Below are 26,635 nucleotides of genomic sequence, written 5' to 3' on the forward strand. Positions count from 1 at the left end.
AAATTTAGATTTCATAACCGCGGCGTTGAATGCAATATTCATACAGACCAACGGTTTCACAAACAAAGCCAGCTCTGCTTTTGTTCCCGTCTACATTCAGACGCACACAAAGAAGCAGCGGCAGTGCAGGTTTCATGATCTTTAATAAAAGGCACATGTACAGCCATAGTGAGATGAGTGAGTCCACTGGCATAGAGACGAAGCATTAGAACACAGAAATACAGGAAGTAGAGGTCAGGAGGAGAGAGATCTATCCGCTTTATAGTAGAATCTACTTAAGTAACATCTTCTCGTTCTCGTTCAAGTGAGTCTAACACTAATATGTCACCGTGGTGAGGTAAAAACAAAAAAAAAAGAACCCCCCCCCCCCCCACACACACACACACACCATCCATCACCACCCAGTCTGGTATCCAGAGAAGTCCTCTCCAGAGGGCAGTTGAGCTGGGAATAGACGCAGAGGTCCAGATGGTCCCGAGACTCACACTCCGGGCTGTTGACTCCTCCTCATGGGCCCCCGTTGCCTCCGAGTCCATCCATCATCTCACACTGTTGATGGCATCTTCCTTATATTTTGCACATAAATCCAACCAGTACTCTCAGACTGCAGTACAGCCTGGCTCTGGTTATCTGTATGTCAGTTAGTTTGTGGTCATTTAATGAAAGACAAACTACCAAAACAAATTAGTAACATTGGTTTAAAGCTGGTATTTTTTTTAAAATCATTTTGATGAAATTCATATTTAGATAAAAGTCTGCAGTCTCTTTCCCGTGATTGCAGGAAATTACACATTCAGTGATTTTGCTACTGCAGCCCGTCTGGGTCTTTGGGCTGATACCAATAAACAGGTATTTTAAAATCAGATTATCTTAACAAACACATGAGATTAAAAATAAATCTATCTCGTTACGGATCCCTTTGATTATTGTTTTTAAAGCATTGTAACCAAGATGCACACTCACTGCTCTCTGGTGGGCAAACTGTCTCGCTGACAGTTTCTTTATTAATTATCTCAAACAAAGTTTTTTATTTCCGTACTGAATTTTATTGTTACATATCAGCCGACATGTACACTCATACTGATATAGATGTAATAAGTTAACACTGGCTAATTTATAAATCTAGCTTTAACGACTTTGAGAATCGTGCTATGAACTGAGATACTAAAGGTGCTGGATCTTCAGTTATGCACGACTAGGGGTGGGGGAAAAAAATCGACACAGCATAGTATCGCGATATTTTGCGTGGCGATATTGTATCGATAAATGAACGCCAAGCATCGATCTTTTATTATATAAACTATAAAAAATATTTTTCTTTTTTTAGAAAAATCAAATCAATTACTTTTCCAGTCCAATAGATGGTGCAGAGTTGTTTTCTGGTGAGGTCAGCAAAGGTCCCGGGTCAGCGTGATTGGTAGGAAGTTGGTCAAAACAAAGATAGAGACCACAACGGGGTTAAATCTGCCAACAGTAGCCGGCTCATGGGGAGAGTGCATCGCATAACTGGCTCTCTGCCCTCGACGTCCATGCATCACAAGTTACACTGAGTTATATAACTCTTATATCCTACTTATATAAGTTAGAGTTCATATACTGAGTCCACACGTTTGCATTTAGTTAAGTTGGACTATGTAGTAATACAAACAGTTCAGTTTGTCAGGTTCATGCAACATTTATGACATTGTTGGTCAGTCTGTCAGCTTGACAATCATATTCTGCTGCAATAAAAATGATTGAAGTGAGATGAACAGACTGAAAACTTTATCTTATTAGATAAAACATGTTGACACAGTTTTCCTTTGGGGACATCATTTGAAGTTGAAAAAAGTAATAAATTGCAAAATATGTTATCACAATACTCAGAATATCGCAGTATCGTGATAATATCGTAGTATCGTGATAATATCGTATCGCGGGACCTCTGGTGATTCCCACCCCTATGCACGACCCCGTTGTTATTGTACCGAAGGGGTGCAAATTGCCAAATAGATTTGCAAATCATCAAATGTCCAAAAAGCAGCTGACACACAGTGAACCTGGGTTGTTTTTGGGGCCCCCCCGACGGTCCTTAAGGATTGTACAGTTTCTCACAATCTCATGGTTCTGATCCGTTTACACACTCACACAGGCAGTCACACGTTAAAACCCAAAAGAAAAAAGAAAGAAAGTTCACAGGTACTTAAATATTTCGGGTGAAGAGAAATAAAAATGGTATTAGTGTCGCAGGTTAAATATAACCACAGCTGGAGGAAGAAGTCGACGAACTAAAATATGCATGCAGCAGCCAGGCCGTCTGGTTGGAAGGTAAACGGGGCTCACCGGGGTAACGCCGTCTTTCCTCTGTTCTGGTAAAGCTGGAGACGCCAACTGGACACTTTTGCCAAAACAGAAAGAAATCGTTGACTAGACTCCGGCATAAAGTGTGCAGAGGTAAGGGACGGACACACTCACACACACGCCCTTTATATCCATCCACGTGTCCAAAGAACAGCTCAGTAGAGTCGATAACTATTTTCACATTATCACGTCTTTGGGGGCATTTCAACATGAAAGCAGAGTTTGGGCCGCACTCCAGGGTCCGTTACTTAACTCTCTTTCTTTCTTTCTTTCTTTCTTTCTTTCTTTCTTTCTCTCTCCCTCACACACACACACACACACACACACACACACACACACACACACACACACACACACACACACACACATGCACCCAGAAAATCTTGCTTAGTTTGGTGAGTGTGCTACCTTTGGCTGCCGGTGTCAGGGGTGAAAGGTCAGACACAATCTGGCCCTCAAGAGAGCCTCCACAGGTGCACACCAACCATCCCACAACCACGTCCTCCCCTCCCCCCCCCCCCCATCTCATAACAATGCCCACCCATCTCCACAGCAACTCACAGCTCCCCACTATCTTGTAAAAGGAGGTAAGTGGAATTAGTGGTGTGTGTGTGTGTGTGTGTGTGTGTGTGTGTGTGTGTGTGTGTGTGTGTGTGTGTGTGTGAGAGAGAGACTTTAGGCGTGTGTACCCTGCGTGAATGTGTGTGTGAGTATGTGTGTGTGTGTGTAGGTGTTAAGAGGTATCAGTGGTTCAGTGGTGTCTCTCTATAATCTTAATCACTCCACTCTCTCAGCCCCTCGCCCTCCGTCACCCTTCTTCTTCTTCCTTGTCCATTCCATCTCCCTCCTCCTCCTCCTCCTCGTCCCTCATCCCTCTTTTATTTTTGGACTTGGAAGATGAACAGGCGCAGGTTGATGTTTTTGGCGGCCAGCAGTTTGTTGCACTCCACCGAATCGGTGATGGGCAGAGGGACGTATTCGGTCTCGTTGGCGTCGTTGCAGAAGGAGTGGTGGTGGATGACCGGCTTGATCCGCACGTCGTCGTACGGCCCCTTCAGCAGCAGGAAGGAGCACTCCAGGGCCGAGTTCACCTGCACACACGCATCCAACAGCTGCTGACCAGGGACGCACCAAACGGGACAACAATCTTGATGATAAGATATGATGAGATCGGTTCTCACATCAAGGGGCGAAACATTGAGGGTGGCGTATCCTGTACAGATTGTAAACCCCTATGAGGCACATTGGTGATTTTGGGCTTTACAAATAAAATGTCCATGACGTGAATAAGAGAACGATAACAAGAGCTCATGGGCCGCTTGGATGGCAGCAAATGAAATAGCTCCTGAATTGTGTCAGCTCAGAGGTGGTGATCACTCTATATGTCACGGTTTTGTGTTTAATTGTTTCTTCTGTTGTATTTTGACTCTTCCTGCCTCTTGTGTCCTGTGTTCACTTCACTTCCTGTCCTTGTCTGCCCCGCCCCTGATTGAACTGCTGTGTCACCTGCTCCTGTATTTAAGCCCTGTGTGTCCCTTGTCTCAGTGTATGTTCATCTGTTGTGTTCCTGGTCTGCTGTGCTCTGTTCTGCCCGGATACGATCATTCATGGTATGTTCCTTGCGTTGCCCCTTTTCAGCTCTGCTTTGTGTTTTGTCAAGTATGTTTCCCTCCCTGATGCGTGTGTACCTTGCTTTTGAGGATGAGCATGAAGGAGAGTGTGCGCTTGCAGGACAGGTTGGGGTTGCGCTCGGAGTCGTTAACGCGCGCCTTCAGCACCCACGTCTGGTTGAGAACGGTGAAGCGCGGTGTTTCATAGTACAGACGGGTGATGAAGTCGTCGGTGCGGTACGGCCTGAACTGCACCTCTGGAGGGACGAGTAAGTGGAGGACAAGATTAGGACCAGGAAAGAGTGGGAGCAAAGGGATCATTACGTCTCAAGTTCATGTAACCAGCTTTACTAGTAAGAGGAGGGGATGTGTTGCATTAAGATCAGTCCTCACACTTTGTCTTTGTATATTGTTTTTACCTGTAAACCCGATCTTTTCGTAGCAGAGCAGATTGAAGATGCTGTTGTAGAGCTGCATGTCTCTGCGGTGGTTCTGGTCCATCTCTCCCAGTATTCCCATCAGCTCTGTACCGGTCTTGGTGGGATGGCAGCACTCGCCCTCGTGTGCCGGCAGCTCGTGGAACGGACCTTGCCAAGGGCAGCCGATCCTCTTGTACTTACACTGTGTGACCCTGGAGACATAACGGGGAGTGTGAGTTCAAAAGACAAACTCCACGAAGGAAAGAAATATATAAATGAGATCCTTTACAGCGGGCGCTTTGTGGTGAATACGTGTACTTTACTGCAGTGAGTGGAGGGTACTAATAATATCAAAAGGTGCTTATTAACCTCGTTAACCGAGGTTAATTAATACGATACTAATGATCCCTCAAGGAAAAGAGAGGCTTGGCATCATATCAATTATATCCTGGATTTAGGTGCTCTTCAATGAATACCTGTTACTAATAATTCTAAAGGTAGTGGTTGTCCTCTGTAGTGAACCTTAGCTATATATCCATATATATATATATATATATATATATATATATATATATATATATATATATATATATATATATATATATATATATATATATATATATATATATATATATATATATATATATATATATATATATATATATATATATATATATATATATCTATCTATCTATCTATATATATATATATATATATATATATATATATATATATATATATATATCTTATGTGAGAAGCGGTCAGATCTTCGGAGGAGACCGGCGGCACATTTCTCTGTCTGACCTAAACCCCCGCCCCCAAAAAAAACGTGCCTTGGCCGTTGTCATGGCAACATTAGCACAGCTGTCCTGAGCAGGTTCACCTGTTGCTATGGCAACAACCCCATAAGGATTTCACGCATGCAGATTTTAACCGGCCTGAGCGTCTCACACACATCGGCTGGTTTTTCTCTCAGACGTAGTCGGTCACAAGCTACACACACACATCTATATATTAACTGTGTGTGTGTGTGTGTGCCTGTGTGTGGTGTGCATACAACTTCCATTTTCAAGTTTCTGTTTCATTTCTTTGTAATCTGAAAGAGGGTGAACTGGCTTTAATGAAGCCTGAACTCGCCTGTTTCATTTGAACGTTTGTGTGGAAACTGATTGTAACTCGAGCCTTTCAGCTGCGTGTTGGCGTAAAGTATGGTATCTGTCTTTGTGAGGACTAATTTGAGTTTTAATGAGGACATTTTTGGAAAGTCACAACAATTTGACCGGTCCTCACTTCTTCAAAGGCGTTTAAGGGTTTAGACTTGGTTTTAGGCCTAGGGAATGCATGATGTCAATGACTGTCCTCACAAAGATGGATGTGTGTGTGTGTGTGTGTGTGTGTGTGTGTATACCTGTCTTGGCACTCCTCTTTCTGGTGTCTCGCTAAGCTGGAGCGGGGGAACTGTTTTAGGCAGAAGGTGCATTCTGTCGGCAGCTCACTGACGGCCTTCTCCACTGCGAGGTTCCTGCAGCAGAGGTTCTTGCTGATCTCACACCTACACGAACGCATCAAACCACACATCACACTTCAAAAATGTGCAAAGAATGTTCAGACAAGTTCGTGAACAATGCACGTTATGCTTTTCGTCAGTACGTGATAAAATTCCAGTCGACATGCAAAAAATTTAAAAAAACTTTTCCTGTACCAATGCATCAGTGTGCTACGTCACAAATAATAGAAATTTGGATTCTGAGAACATTAACTGAATGGTCCAGAGTCGCTTTAGGGGGCATCTTACAGTCATCAATGCATGTTTATCCTGCTTTTCTAAATCCTTCTCATCTTGACTTTAGCTCAGCCAAATTTGTGTTTTTTATGGTCTAAATCAATCAAAACAAAATATTTGTTCCCAATTTGTTGGATCAGTTATGTAAATGGACACAAATTGTACACCATCTACATTATTTGGCTGCAAAAGTAAGTCGTTTTAGCGTCTCAAGTGTCTGAGAACGCTCGCCAAAATATGTCCATAAAAAAATGATGATCGGATCTCCAATCATTAACTAAAGTAACCAGCGTCTTCTGGTTTGTGTTGCTATGTGCACGAGTCAGTAAGTGCTGATGTCACAGGGAGCTCGGTGTACCTGCAGTTGGGACACGTGGCCTGTTCCTCCTTGAGGCGAGAATCAGCCAGGAGGTGGATAAAACAGCCTGTACACATCAGGTGTCCGTTTGTACACTGTCGTGGGGAAAAAAACAAAAACGTTGAGATGTCAAAGTGGTGACAAATCATTACTGTGGATCCTGACTGGAAGAGGCACAGGGAGCCTCGTTAGTGCAAGCTGGGAAGGACTAGGGTGGGAAATTGGAGTTGAACTTTCTCTCTTGTTGAATTCAATGACAGAAATGTGAACATAATTGTGGTGTATGTGGTTTGCTTAAAATAGGTAATTGGGGGAAATACTGAAGAAGAAACAAACTATTCTTAGAATTGTTATATTCAAATCAAAACACAATTTGGTGTAAATGTCATTAAACATGTTTGGTAAAGGCTACTTCCTGAATCTATTATAATTCAAGTGACGTTATAACAATGGATTAGCCCAAACCGCCCAACAATAGAGTAACAGCTGCACCATTGGAAATGCAACAGCAAGATTACAACTTAATAAGTATTTTATAAAGGAGAGAATTCTGGAGTTGCATACTTCTCTGTGAATAATGACGGGTCCGTGATGTATATCGATTAACAGGCCGAATGTTATTTACTTGTTGTGCTTCTCTACATCAATGTGTTTTAATGTATCTGTGTGAATATTGTGTTTACACAGTATGGTTAATGTTTAAAACATGTGTGCTGCATGGTGCAGAAGGGCATGTAAATGTTTAGGACTGACTGAATAATTAATAATTGACGATGTGTTCACTTGACGTTGAAGTGAGCAGTTTGAGGTCATTAGGGAGGTTGTTGGGGTAGGTTGAAGGGAAGGGCACAAGATTATTCAAATTTAGGGTTTTGGTTGAGTTTTTATGTGGAATTCGGGATGTGGCTTTGGCTGAGGGTTATTTGAGGATATTTCACAGTACAATGTTATAAACTTGAGGCAGCACAGCTGGGTGGGTCTGCTCTCTCAGCTTCATGGCTTGTGGGCCTGTGTTGTATCTAGTATCACTCAGAATAAATGGAGCTGGCCAACATATTCAACAGGTTGGCTCTGGGGGGTCTGCATGTTGGGACACTTGTGGAGTTTCTAGTATGATATCCAGCTGTTGCTGCTGCTGTTGTTTTAGGGTTATGAGGGGAAGGTTTGTGATTGACACCTCATTTACCTGGTATACAGACGCCTTGGGTAAGTCTAGGCACACGGTGCAGCACAGCACTGAGTACAGTCTCTCCTCCAGCTTTCCTGACTGTCCATCGGGCACCCTCACCCTCTTCTTGGGTGGCTCGTCTGGGTCAGGCTCGGGCCCTTCTCTCCGGATCCCGACCTCCTCTCTCCGGATCCCGACCTCCTCCTGTATGGCTGCGACCCCGGCCGCAGCCTCCACCGCTACCCCCACGGGCCCGACCCCCATGCCGGCCGAGGAGGAGCCAGGGGCGGCCACACCGCCCACGTCTCTCTCTTCCAGTGAAGACATGGCGATGACTGTCTAGGAATCTACGAGATGTACCTGCCGCGACCAGGCTGAGCCCGAGATATTAGCAGGTTAGCTCAGGGCTAGCTTACAACATGTCACGCTAACGGTCAGCTGACAGCTAGGTAACGTTAGCTTAGGCTAACGCTACAGCAGCAGGCTGTCAGACAGGAATGCAGGCTAACGGTAACTTATTATTGCTATTGTTAATAATGCCACCACTTGAGATTTAACAAGCAAATGATTGTGTAATAACTAAATCATGTGCAACATGTAATCATGACTTAATTAAACGTTAACTAGTTGACTTACAGTGAGGCTAGCAGACTAGCTACGTTGACAAAAACACAGCAGTCCTCTCCAGAACAAAAACAACTCGTCTCTCAGCTGTTGTTGTGCTCTCGACGCCGTTATTCGCAATGACAGCGGATTAAAACGATGTACACCAGCGGCCCAGCTCGGCTGCTCGTCTAACGTCCGTGCTCCGGTACCGGCCGACTGTCCACGGGACCCACGGGAGCTGTCGGTGTGATTAAAGCCGCGGCTAGAGACGGTTCTGACTCGTCTCTCTGGCTACACAGCCATCTTTGTTTTCTCCTGTCCGTCTCCCCCGACTTCACCCTGCACAGACTCCGGGTCAAATGCGTTATTACTCAGGCTCCCAATCGCGGCTAATACCTCAAGTAACCTCCACGTAATTAAAAGTAAATATGAGGGCCTCTATGTGCCAGTGACTGCTTCAGTACAGCCGGTGTACTGGCTGACAGCGGAATGTTTTATTGTGGCAGATGACTTGGGGTATTTAAAGAGTTTTTAAAGGCGCATGCGTAGTGAGCACCTGCGGGTCAGTGTATATGGCTGGCATTGAAAGGTGACCAAAACCTGATATGCGACAATTTTAGGACACATCAGCAAAGGACACGTCATTTAGTTTATGTTTATAAACTCACATCTACGCGTTATAACGTCTTAATAACACCATCACTAATCTGTGACATGAAAAACTTTTTGACAAAACTTCATAACAGAAAACACCTTGTTATTGCTGCCATGTTGATGGCCCATAAATAATGCGGCAATAAAAGGTTGATCGAAGCTTATTCATCCCTTCAGTGCCCCAGATGTGGCTTAGCACCCTCAAGGGCTAGAAGGGGGCATTTATGTCCACTATGGGGGACTGCATGTGTGTCCTTTGGTTTAGGTGGGGCAGGATGTTTGAGTCAGCTGTCTGCAATTGGGAGGGACAAGACTAACCACTCCCATTGGACAGGATAGATATGCCTGATTTGGTCTGTGTGGACTGGCAGTGGAGCCATACCACCCTCAGCTATGCACACACTTAACCAGTAGCAGGTCACACACTGCGCCCTGGACTGCTCTATTATCCACTGGATCTTACCACACTTTAATTTGTCCAAATATAGCCACAGATTGCTAAATCACTGACTGATGATCATTATGTTTACAATAACAGAATTATAAATTCCAATCAACAGTAGTTTGTTTACAAACAAAACCAATACAAAATACTTACATTCTCAGAAAGATGGCATTCAAGAGTTTAGTAAATATGGCAAACTTTAAACAGGATTCAAATGAAATGTTCTTGGTACAGATATTTTTAGTTTATGAATATATAGTAAATAAATGTTGCTCAAGATCCTAGCACAGACTTCTAGGAATTGACTTAAAGGGGAAGGGGCACAAACAAGGAGGAGGGGTCGCTGTCGTCACACAAGCGATCCAAAATAGTTACCACTCGGAATGGCAGACACGGTAACATGTCGAAGTTAAACATGGCAACAACCAAAACAAAAACACTTCAGAAATGTACGACAAAAAAAGTATTTTCATGAATACACCACTACATTATAAACAATGACAAACAGCAAATATGTTTATATCTAAATGATGTCCTACTCGCTCAACTCTATTCAATTAATTTCAACGTACTGCTTCCCATCCTCTTACCTTGGTCATCATTACATCTCATCTCATCATCAATTTGTGAAAATCAATTTCATCAATTTGTAATAAATCCCAAGAGAGTAAATCAGATCATCTGCAGGTCAGTCGAGGATCGGCTGACGGGAAATCGTTGGTATTCTCTGGAACAATGACGGCGATGACCCTGATCTGATCACACGGTCAAACCGGAGATTGACAGCGAGGTAGAGAATGCGTGGGTGGATGGGTGGGGGTGGCGTGAACGTTCGGCTCCTGGTGTTGGGCTGGGTGGGCTGTGGGGGGGAGATGTGAAGTGTTGCTGCTGGAGAGAGTGAGATGAAGAAGCTGCTGGGTCGGAGGACGGGTGGTGCTGCGTTGAGCGACCCGCTGTGGTTCTTTGCGCTGTGTTGAATGTGTGGGGGATTGCTGTTATCTGTTTTGTTTTGATTGCGTCTTAATCTGGGCCTGGGATGGAAGCTCACTTTGTGCTCGGGGTGCACCGGGCTGAACACTCCCAGAATCCAAGTCTGTGGGACCTGGATCCTGTATTTCAGGCCTGCTGGGCTCCCTGCTGGGTGAGCCAGAGTCTGTAGAGGTGCACTCTGGCTTCTGTTGACCAGGTTTGGCCTCTGAGGCTGTGTACACGTTGAGCCGTGGAGATACGGTGTTAACTGCACTTGTCTCTATTGACTGTTGCCGAGGTGGATTGTCTTCATCGCGTCCTCTTTCTGCGTTCCTCTCAGTTTGACTCTCGTCATGCCCGCTGAAGTCTTTCTGTGTGACCTCTACCTCGCTGCCGGTTTGTCCCGGTGTTTCGTCTGGCACTGTTTTGGTCTGAACAAGTCTCTGGACTAGCCTGGACTTGTCTGGTTCTGCTCCAGTAGCTGCTGTGTCCCTCTGAGTTTTGTCTGTGAGCGCCCTCTGCCTGCTCATTGAAGCCATGGCCTTCACCCAGGGATGCAGCAAGGTCTGCTCTGCTGTCAGCCTCACTGTGGGATCTGACTGAAGCAGAGCTCTGACAAGGCCTCTGGCTTCTGCTCACAAACACACAAGAATAAGACACTGTTTGTTTCTGTGTTTAGGCATTTATGGGAGCACACTTTATATTTCGGTACCTCTCACCTTCTGAGATGGGGTCCCAGTAGGGGGACAAGAAGTGGAGTTGTCCCTGCTTTATTAGCTGGAACAGCTCTTCCTGGTCCCGATCCCGACTGCGAAATGGAGGAAATCCACACAGCAGGATATAGAGGATAATACCCAGAGCCCATACATCCACCGCAACACCATAACCTGTTGGGTCAAACCACAGTTATTATTCAAATTTAGATTGGAAAATGAGCAGAGTAAATGTTAGGGAGAGTTTTGAAATAAGAAACACATTGACTTTAAAGTAACGTAAAGCAGTGGTTTATGCAACAACGAGCACTAACCTGTCTCATGGAGAATCTCTGGGGCTACATACGTGGGTGTGCCACATATGGTGAAGACTGGTTCAGTCACAACCATGGCAAGACCAAAGTCTCCCAACTTCAGCCTACATATGCCAGCAGCCACATGCTCGATCTGAGAGAGAACCAGAAAAACAAGACGGACAGAAACGGAGTCGAGCGTGGAGGCGTCGAGACTATATTTTTAAAAGTCAAATGTCTCCAGGGAGAACCACATGCTTGCTTGGATTTGCAGGTCGAACAGATAACAATATGGATGGTCTTTCTTTAAAGTCTTTAAAATTGGAATATTATGAGACAAAGAAATAGATTTGTAATTCATGATGTAGCCTCTCTTACAGCTCATCCAATCTACTTCCCACTTGGTGAATGTATTGCGGAGGACCCAAAAGGAGTGCTTTTGTTGAATTTGGTGCAATTCAGACACGTAAACAAGCGAATGGTGCTGTTCAGCAGTGGGGGCGGGGCTTCAGAGTCTTATTTCAATATTTTTCACATCTAAACACCATAATAAATCAGTAGCTGTTAGGGTAGTTGTGCAAGTCTGCCCCTAGTGTTTCCCCTGAACCAGACTGTATTTCACTGGTGTTTCTGACCGTGTGTTGCTGCAACTTGGGTGAGTAACGCAACTATGTCATGGCGGGTGTATTGCTGAGGACTCAAGGAAGCACAGTGTTGAGTGTGAAGTTCTTTGTATGTGCAGCAACACCACAGGCCAAGCATTTTCAATGGCCACTGCACTAGTGTACAAAATGATATCTCTGGCACTCCTTTGTGGCAATATAAAAAAAAGGTAGTCAATGCAAACAAAAAGTATACTGACCTAATAATTATTAAAGTCACAATAATCACATACAAATGTAATTCACACTCACCAGCAGGTTTTCTGGTTTGAGGTCTCGGTGGACGATACTTTTGCAGTGGATGTAGTTCAGCGCTTCGCTCACGTCTGACACCATCAGTCCCGACTCTGCCTCCGGAAACTTCCCCCTCTCACTGATGGCCTCAAACAGATCCCCCCCGCTCACCAGCTCCATCACCAGGTAGGAGTGAGTGCGTGTGTGGTGGTGCGCAAACAGCCGCACTATTCGTGGGTGACAGAGGCTACCCAGAAGGCTCAGCTCGTTCTGCATCATGTGCTCTCGACCAATCAGCTTGGCGCGTTCGACGATCTTCACGGCCAGGGCTTGTCCGCCGTCGCGACGGCGACACTGTCGCACTACCGCAAAGTTTCCATCCCCAACCACGCGTCCAATTTCATAGAAATGCTCGATATCTGCCAGGGTGACATCACTGTCACCTGAGGGAAGGTCAGAGGTCGGCCTCTGCTGAATGGCCTCGTGTACTTCACCCACATTTGGAAGTGGATTTGAAATGAATTGAGCAACACTCTTCTCCTCATGCCTGCTAATTGGCTGAGGAGGTAGAGGGTTGATGTGAATGTACGATTTCTCTCGATTTCTTACTTCCTGTTCTGTATATGAACTTCCTTTTTGCTTCCTCGACACAGGAGGAAGTGGGACCCTCCCTGAGAGTTGATTGAGCCGCTCTGGTACCTGATGTTTAACTCTCCTTGCTAAGCAGTCTTCACACAGTGCAGGAGAGGGTATGTCTGCTTCTCTAAGACTTTCCTCGTGTTTAAATGGACCAATGACAGAAGGCTGTCGCTCTCTGACCCCGCCCCTCACACGCAGTCTCTGCAGGTGGTTGGGCAGGTGAGCAGGTTTTCTGCACAAATTCTTTTTATGACACTTCCGTACATCTGACTTGTAGTTTTCAGGCTGGTGTGTGTTTACATAGTGAGGCGGCTGAGTACCTGTGTGACTATTAACATGTGTGTTTGTGTCCTGGTGAGTCTCTTGGTTAGTGTGTGTCTTGCTACTGTCTGTCCCCTCACTGTATCCACTGTCAGCCTTAGCTGCTTTATCTGGCGCTGGACGAAGTCTTTTCTCCCACGCCTGTAGTGCGTCCGCTCGGTAATGGGAATGTTCTGGAAACAGCTCCTCCAGAGCCTCCTGCACATCGCTCAGCTCTGGGCGAGCCTTCCCCAGAGCCAGGAAGGCCACCTCGCCTCGAAAGAAATCACATACACTTTTCACCTGTGAAAAAGAATTGAGAAAAGGGGACAATTTAAGACAGCCAAGGGGACCACCTCTGGACCTCATGGCAATATCACAAGGCCCCTGACTTGCTCAACAGATGGGTGTCAACTGAAGATTAGTGCATTCGGTGTGTGGGCAAAGCGGGACGAAGACGGACGATGCCCTGCAGGGCCCCATAACACCAGGTGTGCAGTGTGTCAACTTGTTTGAGCTGCCTTAATGTGTGTGCTGCTTTATCTTGATGCCTATCTTATCAAAATCCAGTTTCAATCTAGCAAACCTGGGCACCCGGTGCACCTATGTGGGAGGAGCTAATAGTGGCCCATCAGTGTATTCTTGCCTCAGGGTTAATGAGGGCGTGGTTGAGACTCACCTCTCGTGCGTGGGTCGTGTACAAGCGTGTGACTCTGGCTCTGTGCCAGCGAGGAAACCCCAACGCCTCAGAGATATCCAATAGCAGTTGCTCGAAGGACACCACACCTCTACGGTTCAACAGGACGGTTACCTTGAAAACAGAGAGACGACATTACAGTTAACTTATGAAATACTTTCCCATGTAAATTACTAGATGTGTTATGACCTGTTAATGAGAAGAACATTTGGGTTGTCTCTTTGCATGGTTAAGGGTAATTTGTATTTTCAGCAAAATGGACTGCCATACTGCAAAGCACCTACACCAAAATCCATTTATTAACATACACACTTTCATTATCTTTAACCACTTATCCTGTCCACGGTCGCCCAATGTCCCAGCTGACAGGTCGCCCTAGGGCACTTAACGGCAGATAACCATTCACGCCCACATCCACATAAACAGGCTTTAGAGTCTTCAATTCACCTAAACTGCAAGTGTGTTCTGGGAGAAAGTCGGAGAACCCGGAGAGAACCCACGCTGACACGGGGAGATCATGCAAACTCCACGCAGAAGACCCGTCTAGCCTGGGAATCGAACACAGGCTCCGCAGGCTGTGAGGCAACAGTGCTAACCAACGGCTTATATATATTTATACCTGCAGGCTTGATGGCTCATCAGCAAGTGAAAGACGTATCAACGTGTTCCAAACGTATATGACTGCAATATAACCAAAGAGAAAGGATAAACACTCACAACCTCCCATGAATTGCGCCTTGAATGGTAAATGTTGAGTTCACCTTGCGTAGTGTACTTTGACCATAGGGGCGGATGATGGTGACCAGATGGGGCCTCTCTGCGCTCTCTTCTGCATGGCGGGTGTGGAAGAGAGGGAGCTGAGGAGGAGGAGGAGGGTAGTGGGATCGTTGGACCTGTCGCGTAGGGTGGGGGTGAATGGGCCACGGCTGCGGTGCCCCGCCGGCACGCTTTAACAACGGGAGCGGAGGAGCTGAAGCAGGATGAAAAAAAGGGGGGAACGGGGTGGAAGCACAAACACAGAAAGAAAAGTTGGATTATTGAAAGTGTAATTAACAACACTGATGTCATCACATTGTTTATTTTAGACTTGTATACTAAGGACAACTCAAGAGTAACACAACACCAGCTCCTCCTCCTGTGTGTGTGTGTGTGTGTGTGTGTGTGTGTGTGTGTGTGTGTGTGTGTGTGTGTGTGTGTGTGTGTGTGTGTGTGTGTGTGTGTGTGTGTGTGTGTGTGTGTGTGTGTGTGTGTGAGAAAACAAATCCGGCTGATCAGATTTGAGTGTTTTCCATCACATGGAGTGCAAGGGGCCATTTGAGATTCTCCAAGCACCTTGCTCCACTGGCTGAATAATGTAGGCTTCCTGAAGTCATGCAAACCAACTTAACAAAAGCTTGCTTGACCTAGGGCTCAGCTGAATCTGCATGATTAATGAAGCATCGGAGACACGCAGCATCTTTGACGTTTCACTTTCTGGCACTGAGGGAGACACAGAGATGTTTTCCGTCCAGTCAGTCGGGCTTTGTTTGTTTTTGGTCTGTTTCCAGATGCAGAACAACAGACAGAACACAACACCCTAAACCTCTAACATGACGACCAGTGCCCTTCTTTTAATAAGACAACACTGGTCCCCAGAGAGTGAGCAACAGCACACACACCATCAAACACACACTTTACAATACAAGCTTTTCACAGTGGACACAAAAAAACTCCATGTCCGTAACCTTAAACATCTCATGGGGAATCTGCCTTTTATTGGTGGTCCTGGGTGTGTGTGTGTGTGTGTGTGTGTGTGTGTCCTTATATTTAGAACAAGTCACATAAATCATAATATTTTACGTTTTTCACAGCTTAGCTGGAGTCACAATCTTTCAAATCTTCAAAAGAAAAGTCAGTGTGTTCTGGTTATTGCGCATACAGTTTAGTCATTACAGTTTAAAAACATATTTATATTTGTAATAGAAAGTCTTGACTGTAACAATCAGTAAAGTTTTCAATTATTTTAACTGTAATAAAATCCATTCAATCAGGCCATCGACTCACGTGCCATTCTCCATTTAGTGTCGCGCGCTGCTTCACCTCCATATATTGTTCTCTGTGAGGGCGTCATGACTCTCCAAAACAACACATGAGCTAAACCAAGTTTATTTTTCACGCTTTTATTTCTCCATGAGTCGCTGCTGTTATCTTCCAGTAACAGTGAAGGTGACAGTGAAGGTAACAGGATGCGCTGTGAGAGGACCGGACCTGGTGTAGCCACTGTGGTCACCATGGATACACGTCAAGTTAAACTGCTGGTGAAGGAGAGATACCGGAAGTGCAGCAGCGATTGTGCCAAATTAAAATATTTTGAATAACATGAATATTGGTCTGTGAGATGCTTATCTAAAGAGCAGCATACATTTAGAACTAACACGTGGTTGTCATGCATTTTACAATCGTATTAAAACGACTGTGTTTTCTTATCAGTGTACTTTAGGCTTGTAAGCGAAGTTCATTCAACACGTTTTATTTTGAACGTGCTGACCGGAACTGCACTTTTTTGTACTGTGATGAGACTAAATTACCCAATGCACCCAATTTCATTGAATATATTCGTAATTATATATTCAATATATTCGTTTAGTTTATTTCTTTAACCTAAAACAGTCACATTTAGATCCAAAACTACAATGATAGCAAGCCTGAAGGAGCACCATGGTTCCGAACCTGTGGATCAGGACCCCTCCAGATCCTCAGGATTTAGCTTATTCTGGTGGACATATACAACCGGCCACCATTGACAAGGGCTCGCAAGTGATCATTGCTTCATTTTAAGTGGTCACAAGCCTAAAGCCTAGGGGTTTGAAGGCCTTTGCTGACCATGTAAACACTCATCCCTCTCTCCAATCATATCCTTTCAGCTCTCTACTGCTATCTACGTAACAGTGAAATATATAAGTATCTGAAAGTAAAAATGTCCCAAATGAGTGAAAAAGAGCCTTACAAACCCATAATTAAGCCTATTAATAATGTGCATTTGTACAAATGTTCCATCTGTGTCCTCATTTGTAAATCTCTCCTTTTTAAAACGTGTTTCTGTGTCATCTGAGAGAGTTAGTGAAGGATAAAACCTTTTGTATCCCAATAACTGGAACACGGTTATGGTGTAAAATCACACTGACAGAGGGAGGAGAGAAACTGCCAGTCGTAGGGACAGTTACCATAGTTTCACTGATGGAATATAATACTCTGCCTCACACACACACACACACACACAGTGTCCGGTTGATTTTTCAATGCACTGCCCCCCACGGCTCTGTCTCCAAGGATACTGTTAGTATTGGATCAGGAAGCAACAACTCTTATTCCGGCTTCTTATCCTGGTCTCACTTTTGTTGTCTCAAAAGTTCAAGTGCTGAATAGTGTCAATCCATAAACCTTCATTTATTTCCCCCTTATAGCTCGGGGTGTTTTTAAGTATATTCTGGGGCAGTTACTCCACCTTTATTTCAGAGTGATAGTAAAGGAAACAAGGCAAGGCAAGTTTATTTGTACAGCACATTTCAACAAGGTAATTCAAAGGGCTTCACATAAAACCAGTAAAAGCATCAAAACATAAGGCAAAATAAAAGGAGATTTAAAAACAATTAAGAACATTCATTGAAACAATAAAAACAGTAAAACATTTTTAAAAAACAGTGTAAGAAATAAAATACAGTAGTAAAATGCAGAAATGCAGGAAATTGATTCATATATTAATTGAATGTGGTTCAATTAAAGGCAGCAGCAAACAGAGGGGAGAGAAGGATGATGACATGCAGCTAAGGTCTACCGACTGATCTACGACGGCGTCATTTTGTATTTCTAAGGCACTGGTGTTTCTCTGTCTAAATAATATTTTAGTTCAAATTTTATGAGTGGGGGTAATTTCAAATTTGCAATATCTTGCCCAGTAAGGGCCCTGTGCTACTGGAGGCAATATGCTAATAATGCACTACTAGTGTCTGACCAGCAGGGGAGGCAAATGTTCCTCCTGTGCGTCCCAGCAGCCGGAGAGCAGTCGCTTCAAGGCCGGGGAAAAGGGATTCACTGGAAGAACTACCCACCTATGAACATGAGTCAATTCATCTTTTCATTACAGTCGGTTTATATTTAGAGATTATGTTGTAAAAGTCCTGAGTGGCATGCAGTGGTATGATAAAGGTTTGATGCTCACAACTTTATGTACACCATAGAAATTCCAAAAAAGAGGGAAGGGAATCTGACAGGCTGAGTAAATGTGGCGTCTGTTTTTTACTTCTTTTTTTTTTTACTTGCTGCTGGCTCACCAGAGGATTTACAGAACAGGATTTACAGAGTCAAGGAATGCAATTTCAGGCCCATCTGTGGAGGTAACACAAAACACCACACTGCAGTTGTTCGGTGCATGCGTGCCAACATACAACTGCTACCACAATAAACGCTATAGCATGTATTATGAGGCACAAGGCTTAACAGGTCGTAAAATAAATCCTCCTCGTTGGTAGGTACCAGCATCACATCACCAAAAGTAAAAGTATTATATTTGCAAAATGGCCCAACATCCATCATTTTAAAATTGTAATTCAGACTTTTGCTGCTACATTCATGTAATTACCTTTTTTCTTTTCTTGTCACTCACGCTCTGTTGGACAAGGGAGTGAAAATGAGTGCAGCCAGAGAAGTTCAGGGAGTGGCTGGCACGACTAATTGCACAAATAAGTGTGTGTTAGAGAAGGGAGTGACGTTATTTTACCGGTAGTTATATTATTGTAACAGTCACACACAGATGCACGGGAAAGCTGCGAGAAAGCTGGAAGAAGCATCAACATTCCTCGGTTTATGGCGCTCCAGCTCTTCCTTCAGCTGGTGGAGGATTTAACCCTGTTCCAGGCCTAGAACAGCTTTCTGCTGACGTCAGCTCAATGTATAGTTTAGTCACACACGCTGAGAGATACTCTCACAGATGCCTGCTTGGAGAAAGCAGTGTGTGTTAAGGGCAAACACAAGCGGGTTGGACAGTATCGCAGTCTAGCCTGATTGATTGATCATTTTTAGACAAGCTGGATCGTGCTTATTTAGCATTGGAGTGCATGGTTATATCCAGCCCAGCTTTCACCGTGTATGTGTTAGAAGTCTTTGGTAATCTCCTGACTGAAACTGCAGGGACTAAAAATCCACGTCCACAGAGGCCTCCCAGAACACTTTAATCATATTGCATAAGATAAAACACATTTATAAACTCGCTGGCACAGCCACAGACAGCCATGTGAACATATTTTAGGCCCGAGCTAAAAGATTTAGACCTTTCACCTCCTCTCTCCCCCTCTCTCTCTCCCCCCCTCTCTCTCACACCTGTTTATGTCAAATGTCAGACATATGCACGCCACAGATTCGTCACACACACACACGTGTCAGTTTAGATATGCCAATAGACAAGAAGGGAGGCAACTGGAGGGAAAGAGCAGTGGGACAGGGTGTGTGAAACCATGGGATGTAGTAACAGTATTCCCCATTGACTTATTTTTCCCTCGATCCCTGCTTTTTCAGAGTGTGTGTGTGTGTGTGTGTGTGTGTGGTGGGACAGGGTGTTAGTTTTTCATGTGTGTTTGTTATTACACAATTTCCAGATCATCTGACCATTTGCAGATGGGGAGATTTCATCAGAGACATGGACGATAAGTTAACATTTGTACTTCAATCAATGCTGCCGTGTGTGTGTGTGTGTGTGTGTGTGTGCGCATGTGTGTGCGTTTGTTAAAATAGGCACTGTATAAATGAACCAACCTTCCAACACACTTATCTTGACACATGACTATAGCTGACTCTGCCATCACGTGGGAGTTTGTGTTTACACACACACACACACACACACACAGTGCTTGTCGCCCTCTGTGCTCTGGCGGGCAAGACGGAGGTCAGTAAAAGTCAAACAAGAACAGAAGCAGGTGGTAACCCAGAGGAAGAGGAGCCACAGAGGAGAAAAGTAGTGAAGCATGAAGAGGGGGCAGTGAGGACTGTCATGATTCTTTTCAACCTTAAACCCCCCTCCAAAAAAAATCAATCACCACCACCCCTCCTCCCTTCCTCCCCTCAGGCTCAATCTGTTTTTCGGGTTTGTTCAACAACCCCCCCCTCCTCCTCCTCCTCCCCCTCTATTGACACTGCCTTTTATTCTCTTAAGCTTTGGTGTCTTTATGGTGGCCCTGTTGCTCTCACTGAACCTCCCTCTCTTACACTTCCTCAGATGTTAAAAAATGTCAATTGTATTCGTTTGCTCGGCCATAAATAGGTACAGTGTTGCCACAGGCATGTTGTACACCATTTACAATGCAGATCATTGAGAATATAAGAGAATACTCCACTCCTGGACACCACACTCTGCTATAAAACTGCATTGCTGTACATAGTCAGTTACATAATTCACATTCAAGTGTACATTATTTGCAAGGTAGCCATTTTTTGCAAAAACAAGTATATCACACACTCGTTCTCTTTGTCTCCATCCCTCCCTCCCCCCCCCCCCCCCCCGCGTTCTCTGCACAGGGTGGTGACATCATGAACAGCCGGTATAAATCCAGCCAGTAGGATTGCAGCACAGCTTGTGGCGTTGACTGCGCTCTCCACCTCTCCTCTCATTCTCTGTCTCCCTCACTTCGCCGCCTCACGCACCCTCTCGCGCGCACTCACCCACCCTCATTCCTCGACATGGCTGCAGAACAGGCCAAAGCTTTCATTGGCACATGGAACCTCAAGGAGAGCGTGAAATTCGATGAGTACATGAAGAAGCTGGGTAGGTTTTTGTGTGTACATGTGTGTGCATGCGAGCGTGTGCGCATGTGTGAGAAGCAGGAGAGGATGTGGTGCTGCATGTACGCACATGTGTAAATGTGGGCTGAGGAAAGATTGATGCGTTAAGGGTGTGTCTGTGTTTAACCTGTTGAAGCAGATTGCCGCGGGAAAAGCAAAGAAGATGAAGGGAGACACTGGAGGGGTTAATACGGGAGGAACCAAGATGGAGAATTAAAAAAAGAGAATAGAAGAGGAGCACGAGTGGAAAGAGAGAGAGAGAAAACGGGAGAGGATGGGAACCAGAGGGGGAGGAAAAAAGAGTGTGGTTGACCGCATGGTAGTGCTGGAAATGAGGAGGGGCTCTTTTTTTTTACAGTGGAGAAAACACTCCACTGTGAGAAACTCTGAATGGCAACAAGCTGACATTCACACACTTGAGCACAATGTGGGTGACCTTCGCTGCAGGCTGTTCATTGTTTGAGGCCATGGGAGGAGTTGAATATTAAGAGGGTCCCGATGCAGAGGAGCTAATAGGACGAGAACGTAGCTGGGCTTCAAATATCTCACGCGGTGTGTGTGTGCGTGTGATGGGGGCAGGTGCATGGACTTTTACAACCCTGAAGAATGACCCTAAACTGTTTGACTTTGTGAGGTTGTGTGTGAGAGCAGACTGACCTGTCTGCTCCGGTCACCATAGAGCCCCTTCAACCTCTCACCCCAATCCTCGTGATCAATGAAGCGGCTACACGCACACACACACACACACACACACACACACATTTGTCGTATTGATTGTGTGAAAGTAGCTGCTTTAGCTCTTGCATATGAACCGCATCGTCAGCCTAAAAAATAACAGCTTTTCTCCTTTAGTAGACATGGGTGTGTCACTATTACTCAATGCAATGAACTCTCTCACACACACACACACATGTCCAGACAGGCAGTCAGGTCAGCGGGACCATGCAGTGTTTGAAGAACATGCTGCAAATTTTGACAGCAGACAAATAGAGATTAGAGAGTGTGTCGGGCTGAAGGAGACCCTGAGGACATGTGCATGGCTCCTTTAAAAATATATATAATCTGGTCCTTAATAATCTAACTCTGTTAGTAATAAGTATGGAGACTTTATATATTAATAGAAAGTATTCATTTTAGGAAATATAAATTGACGTATGATTGGTTTGTGCAAGACTTTGACCAAGAGTGACTTTCTTTAAAATGATTGGATGGATTGCAATAATATTTGCATTTGTTTGTTTGATCTGTTGATTGGTTTACTTTTCTTTTTTTTTTGTATGCATCAAGGCAACACTATCTTGTCCCTGAAACATGATATTACCCGTGTGTTTTCTCCAGGTGTGGGCTTCGCTACACGTCAGGTGGGAAACGTGACCAAGCCCACCACCATCATCTCAGTGGACGGTGACACGGTGACGGTGAAGACCCAAAGCGCCCTCAAGAACACAGAGGTCTCCTTCAAGCTGGATGAGGAGTTCGACGAGACCACCGCCGACGACAGGAAAGTTAAGGTGAGAGGTGTGATCTTTGATGAAGAATATTTAAGTGATTATTACAGTCATGGGTATGATTGATGGCTTTGAATGTGAACAGCAGGATATATGGGTCAGAGAGGTGAGAGGTGAAGAGAACATGTACTGGTCTTAACTTACAACCTTAAAATCTGATTTCTATGCATGTTCCCGTTAAAGAAAAACCCATTGGTATCGTTGACCAGCTCTGGGCTGGCCTGCTTTAAAGATAAGTGCAATACAATGATTTATCCACCAGCTGTTTATGATCGGCTGTTACTAGCGGTTACGACAGCTGAATTCTCGCTGGGGTCGTGAGATCAGACGAGATTCGCGGAGTCTGGTGGAGGCAGCGTGCAAATCATGGTGATGAAATCATGGTGTCATGCAAATGACTAATAAGCTCCCTCTGTGTGTCTGCAGTCGCTTGTAAAAGTAGACGGTGGGAAGTTGGTGCACGTACAGAAGTGGGACGGCAAAGAGACCAGTCTGGTCAGGAGCGTCGACGGAAACGCCCTCACGCTGGTCAGTGCTCTCACACGATGGATACATTGTACTGTATGTGTGTTTTTACTTGTATATGAACTGTCTTTCTCTCCATCACAGACACTTACGATGGACGATGTCGTTTCCACACGTCACTACGTGAAAGAGTGAACCCTCCGTCCAGCATCAGCTGAAGCCCTGCACCCCCAAACCCCTTAACACCACCCGGCCAAGCAAACCCTTTGAATGGCTACTGCAGAGTCCCCTCAATGTTGTTTCATACTGTACGCTCAGTATTAACTTTACTGCTGACTGTGACCTCCCTTTTCTTTCTGCTGTTGGTCCTCCTTCTGTAAGAGACACTGAATAAATTCCAACGATTTCTTGTTGTTTTTCTCTAAAAATCCAGTCCAGCAGTTGTTGTTTTTTAAATGTGTTATCCACGGTGGTGTTGATAAACCTGGAAAAGTGTTTGAATTTGAAAGCTTGCCTACTGAGGCCTGAAAAAAATAAAAGTGTCGACACTGTTGAACCAGCTGTGTAAAATGATTTTTTTCTTGTGGTATTGAGTGTTACTACCGAGCAGTCGGTAGGTCCAGGTGCAGGAGGTTTGCTCAACTGGGATCGAAAGTAGCACATATCCTAGAACATTTTACATGATACTCATTTATTCTATAATTTGTATTAATAAAGTGTAATATATTAGAGATCGGTAGATGATAATGTAAAGTTCCAGTCAGGGAGCTTCAGCCCAAGGCTGCATGCTGACGCTAAGAGACGGGCATTCAGAGCTGAACTGAGCTTCTGAGTGTGGAGGGCCTGAACGTACTCCAGTCCGAGCCATCTGTCTCAAAGACAACAACAGGGCTCAAGAGTTCAGTGTTCAGTACAAGTACAAGTATGTGTCCAGAGTTTCCATCCCAACTAGTTTTACAGGGACTCAGTTAAGTATAGCTCTTCAACAGCTCCTGTGTGTGTACATCAGTGTGTATCTTGCCTGTGAGGGGAAAGATTAGTCAAAGCATGTAGGTGTGCTTTCTAAATTCAGATCGTTCTCTTCCACAGTAGATTGATGTCATGTGTTAGTGACTGACTGCCAACTAGAGGCAGGGTGCAAGGGCCCCGGATAGTCCACGTCTCATTCTGTCTCCAACTCCGTTCGTTACCCCGAAGTGGACGAAAAGAAAGGATGGTCCATGCACAATGCAAAGATAGACATCTGAGTACAGCCTTCTTGTAATCATATACAAAATATACTTCAACTATATCCACAGATTTGTGTTTGGGAAGAAAGTAAACACACAAAAAAGCAAGAGAGCAGAAAGGTTGCATGTACATAGCTAAAAGTAATGGGGTAAAGGGTTAAAAGACCAAACGGTAACATTGAAAATGCTCGTATTACGATGTATTGATTGGATTCACAGATCCAGCACAGACACTATTTCCTCTGCTTAGAAATACTGTCAAACATTTCCATGAACTGAAATACTTTGATGGGTTGAGAACTGTTGATATTTACCCCATAAGGACCCACGTGACACCGTTTAAATATCCAGGAAAGTTCCGTCTACAGTTGTATCCTTGATCTTGAAGTGACACATACTGAACATCCTGGTGAGGTCATGTGACAGTGAGTTCATTTGTGTACCAATGGCATCACTTCCAACATGGCTGCCTGGCTGGTCGGCACATTTGACTGAACTAGCTCATTTCAAAAAGCTTGTTTTTGTTGCTAAAGGTAAGTTTAAGTCACACATTTAACAATTCTAATGCTTTGATAACATGTCCTACATCACATCTAAACTGTTCTGACCATGTTTATCAAACTAATTTATGTCTAAAAAGTTATGAAAATATTGGCTTTTAAACTTAAAATTGTCTCAGAAAAACCAATGTGACGTATTTGTCACAATAAGAAAAATAGTAATGAGCTGCTCAATTGATTTAGCAGATTCAATTGTTTTTAATTAAAATATGTTCTGCTGTTGAATTCAAAAGACATTTAAACAAATTCAATTATTAGTCAAATTAATTCTAAAATAAAAATGTACATATCAGCAGATAAAACACACAAACAAACACGATTTAACTATTTCAAAGTAATTCCATTATTACTTTGCAGTGTTGTCGAGAATGAACGATACAGTGTTCAGGATGCACCAAAGATCATCTCAGGAGAAGACGTTTTTATCTGAATCTGAAAAAGATTGTGGGTTTGGTTTCTTATGGGTAAAGAAAATCAAAAATAAATATTCAAACAATTCCATTTTACATATAAACCACGATGTTGGGAAATTAGAAAATGTTAGCATGTTTACATGGTGGACAGGGTAAACTTTAGCATGTTGGCATATGCTACTATTAGCATTTAGCACAGCCTCACAGAGCTGCTGTAGAGGGACTGAAGAATGTTTTGTTTTTTGTCAAACTCCATTAACCTCCCAACCCCTGAGAACCTGAGGCCTCTGCAACTACAAGGTCTATTTGAATAATCCTGGTCTCATAAGAAAGGTAACATTTGTGAGATGTCTGCAGCTGTGTAATATATATATATATGTTAAATGAAGATGAAACACAGAATAAATTAAATATTTAATTTAAAACAGCACACCTTTAGAGTGAATATCCGTTTTTAATGAGGCAGTTGCAGCCCAAAACCTCTGGCAAACCATATCACAACATCTGCACATAACCTCTGCACGGACTGATGCTACTGAAGTGAACCAGAGCAAAGTTGGACAGGTTTTAGTAGAGGCATTTTAAGGCAGAATCTTCAAATTGGCCATTTGGGTACGTTTGGTTACAGTCTGTGCCATTTGAAATGTTGCCAGGTAACTGTAAAATATATTTAATATCATTTTAATGTCACTATAAATATCATTTCCATCTAAATGTATTTTTTCAGCTTCATTTAAAAAAAATCAGACCTCTACGCATCTCTATGCCTGGTCTATGGACTACTTTGGAGTGTGTTCCAGCTCAATGCAGGTATAATTGATGTTGTAACGCGTTGCATCCACTAAATGGAGACATAGACAGGGTTTTTGCACGCAAAGCTTAGGAATTAGCAGCATCGATATGACCTGGAGCACAACTTCTGATCACAAAACAACAAAGGTAACACACAAGTTATGGTTATTGCTTCTCCGGCTGCTGGTTCAGCGAGTAGAGTGACTTAAAACTTCAAAAAAATGGTTGTCCTGAGCTTTTAGCCGAGCTTCTTCCCGTTATGTGTTATACATTTAACAAATGAATAAATTTAGATGGCAATGAATTGAAGGTATAATTCGCTGAGGAAGTAAAACATTCAAATCACCAACCATACACTACATAGTTTAATCAATTAAAAAAGTCGTGATTTTATAAACCAGGTTGACAATTCTCTCGTCTATGTTTTCATTTCCAAATACGTCCGACATAATGTACAAAGATGAACAAGATAAACAAGTTATTCCCTTATAGAAGCAGATATGAGTCATAATTCAAGGATGGTGAAAGGACCCCTCCACATCAAAGATTGTAACACAAGTTGAACAAATATGTTCAGTAGACTTTTTAACTTTACGTGTTGACTGATTGTTGCAGTTGCATCCAAATTATGTTCAACGTAACACAAGCTCGCAATTCTTTTTGTGCGAGCTCTGTATCATATTAAATGTGTAACTGGCCTTAATAAAGCCTGCCAGGAGTCAGCACTAGCAACATGTCACACGTCACTGCAGCTGGAAACAATCTCACCACAATCCTACAAGTGGGAGCTCCGAGGTCAAAACAGCACAAAAGAAACAAGATGCTGCTCATCAGCTTCACTTTATCTTGTCTTACTTGACGTGGGATAATCCTTTTGAAAGGAATAAAAGCTTATTTTTGCTACTTTGACCTTATGGGACATGACCTGTTGTATAAATACCTCAGCTCAGTGCTATTCTGGCACACGT

General features: G+C 43.9%; 3 protein-coding genes across 4 annotated transcripts; 1 reads left to right on the forward strand and 2 right to left on the reverse strand.

Annotated features, from left to right (window-relative positions):
- Window positions 1–2,883: 2,883 nt before the first annotated feature.
- zftraf1 (zinc finger TRAF-type containing 1) lies at window positions 2,884–8,758 on the reverse strand. 2 transcript variants are annotated; one of them, XM_079288683.1, is made up of 7 exons: window positions 8,315–8,758; window positions 7,697–8,052; window positions 6,511–6,605; window positions 5,778–5,921; window positions 4,370–4,581; window positions 4,029–4,207; window positions 2,884–3,431 (listed from the first exon to the last, which is right to left on the reverse strand). In XM_079288683.1, the coding sequence occupies exons 2-7, from the start codon at window positions 8,003–8,005 to the stop codon at window positions 3,219–3,221; spliced, it is 1,152 nt and encodes a 383-aa protein (XP_079144809.1). In that variant the 5' UTR covers window positions 8,006–8,052; window positions 8,315–8,758; the 3' UTR covers window positions 2,884–3,218. The 2 variants fall into 2 exon arrangements, with proteins under 2 accessions (XP_079144809.1, XP_079144808.1); XM_079288682.1 differs by having other exon boundaries at window positions 2,884–3,452.
- A 901-nt stretch (window positions 8,759–9,659) lies between these two features.
- On the reverse strand, window positions 9,660–16,000 carry dclk3 (doublecortin-like kinase 3; the record flags this gene model as incomplete). Its single annotated transcript, XM_079287637.1, has 7 exons — window positions 9,660–10,983; window positions 11,072–11,239; window positions 11,380–11,512; window positions 12,273–13,496; window positions 13,873–14,004; window positions 14,652–14,860; window positions 15,934–16,000. The coding sequence occupies 7 exons, from the start codon at window positions 15,998–16,000 to the stop codon at window positions 10,379–10,381; spliced, it is 2,538 nt and encodes an 845-aa protein (XP_079143763.1). The 3' UTR covers window positions 9,660–10,378.
- Window positions 16,001–20,484: 4,484 nt separating this feature from the next.
- fabp3 (fatty acid binding protein 3, muscle and heart) lies at window positions 20,485–23,229 on the forward strand. The gene is made up of 4 exons (XM_079287595.1): window positions 20,485–20,683; window positions 22,039–22,211; window positions 22,635–22,736; window positions 22,818–23,229. The coding sequence occupies exons 1-4, from the start codon at window positions 20,599–20,601 to the stop codon at window positions 22,866–22,868; spliced, it is 411 nt and encodes a 136-aa protein (XP_079143721.1). The 5' UTR covers window positions 20,485–20,598; the 3' UTR covers window positions 22,869–23,229.
- The last annotated feature ends 3,406 nt before the right edge of the window (window positions 23,230–26,635 follow it).

Source organism: Melanostigma gelatinosum (assembly GCF_949748355.1).
Source record: "Melanostigma gelatinosum genome assembly, chromosome: 17".
Lineage (NCBI taxonomy): Eukaryota > Metazoa > Chordata > Actinopteri > Perciformes > Zoarcidae > Melanostigma > Melanostigma gelatinosum.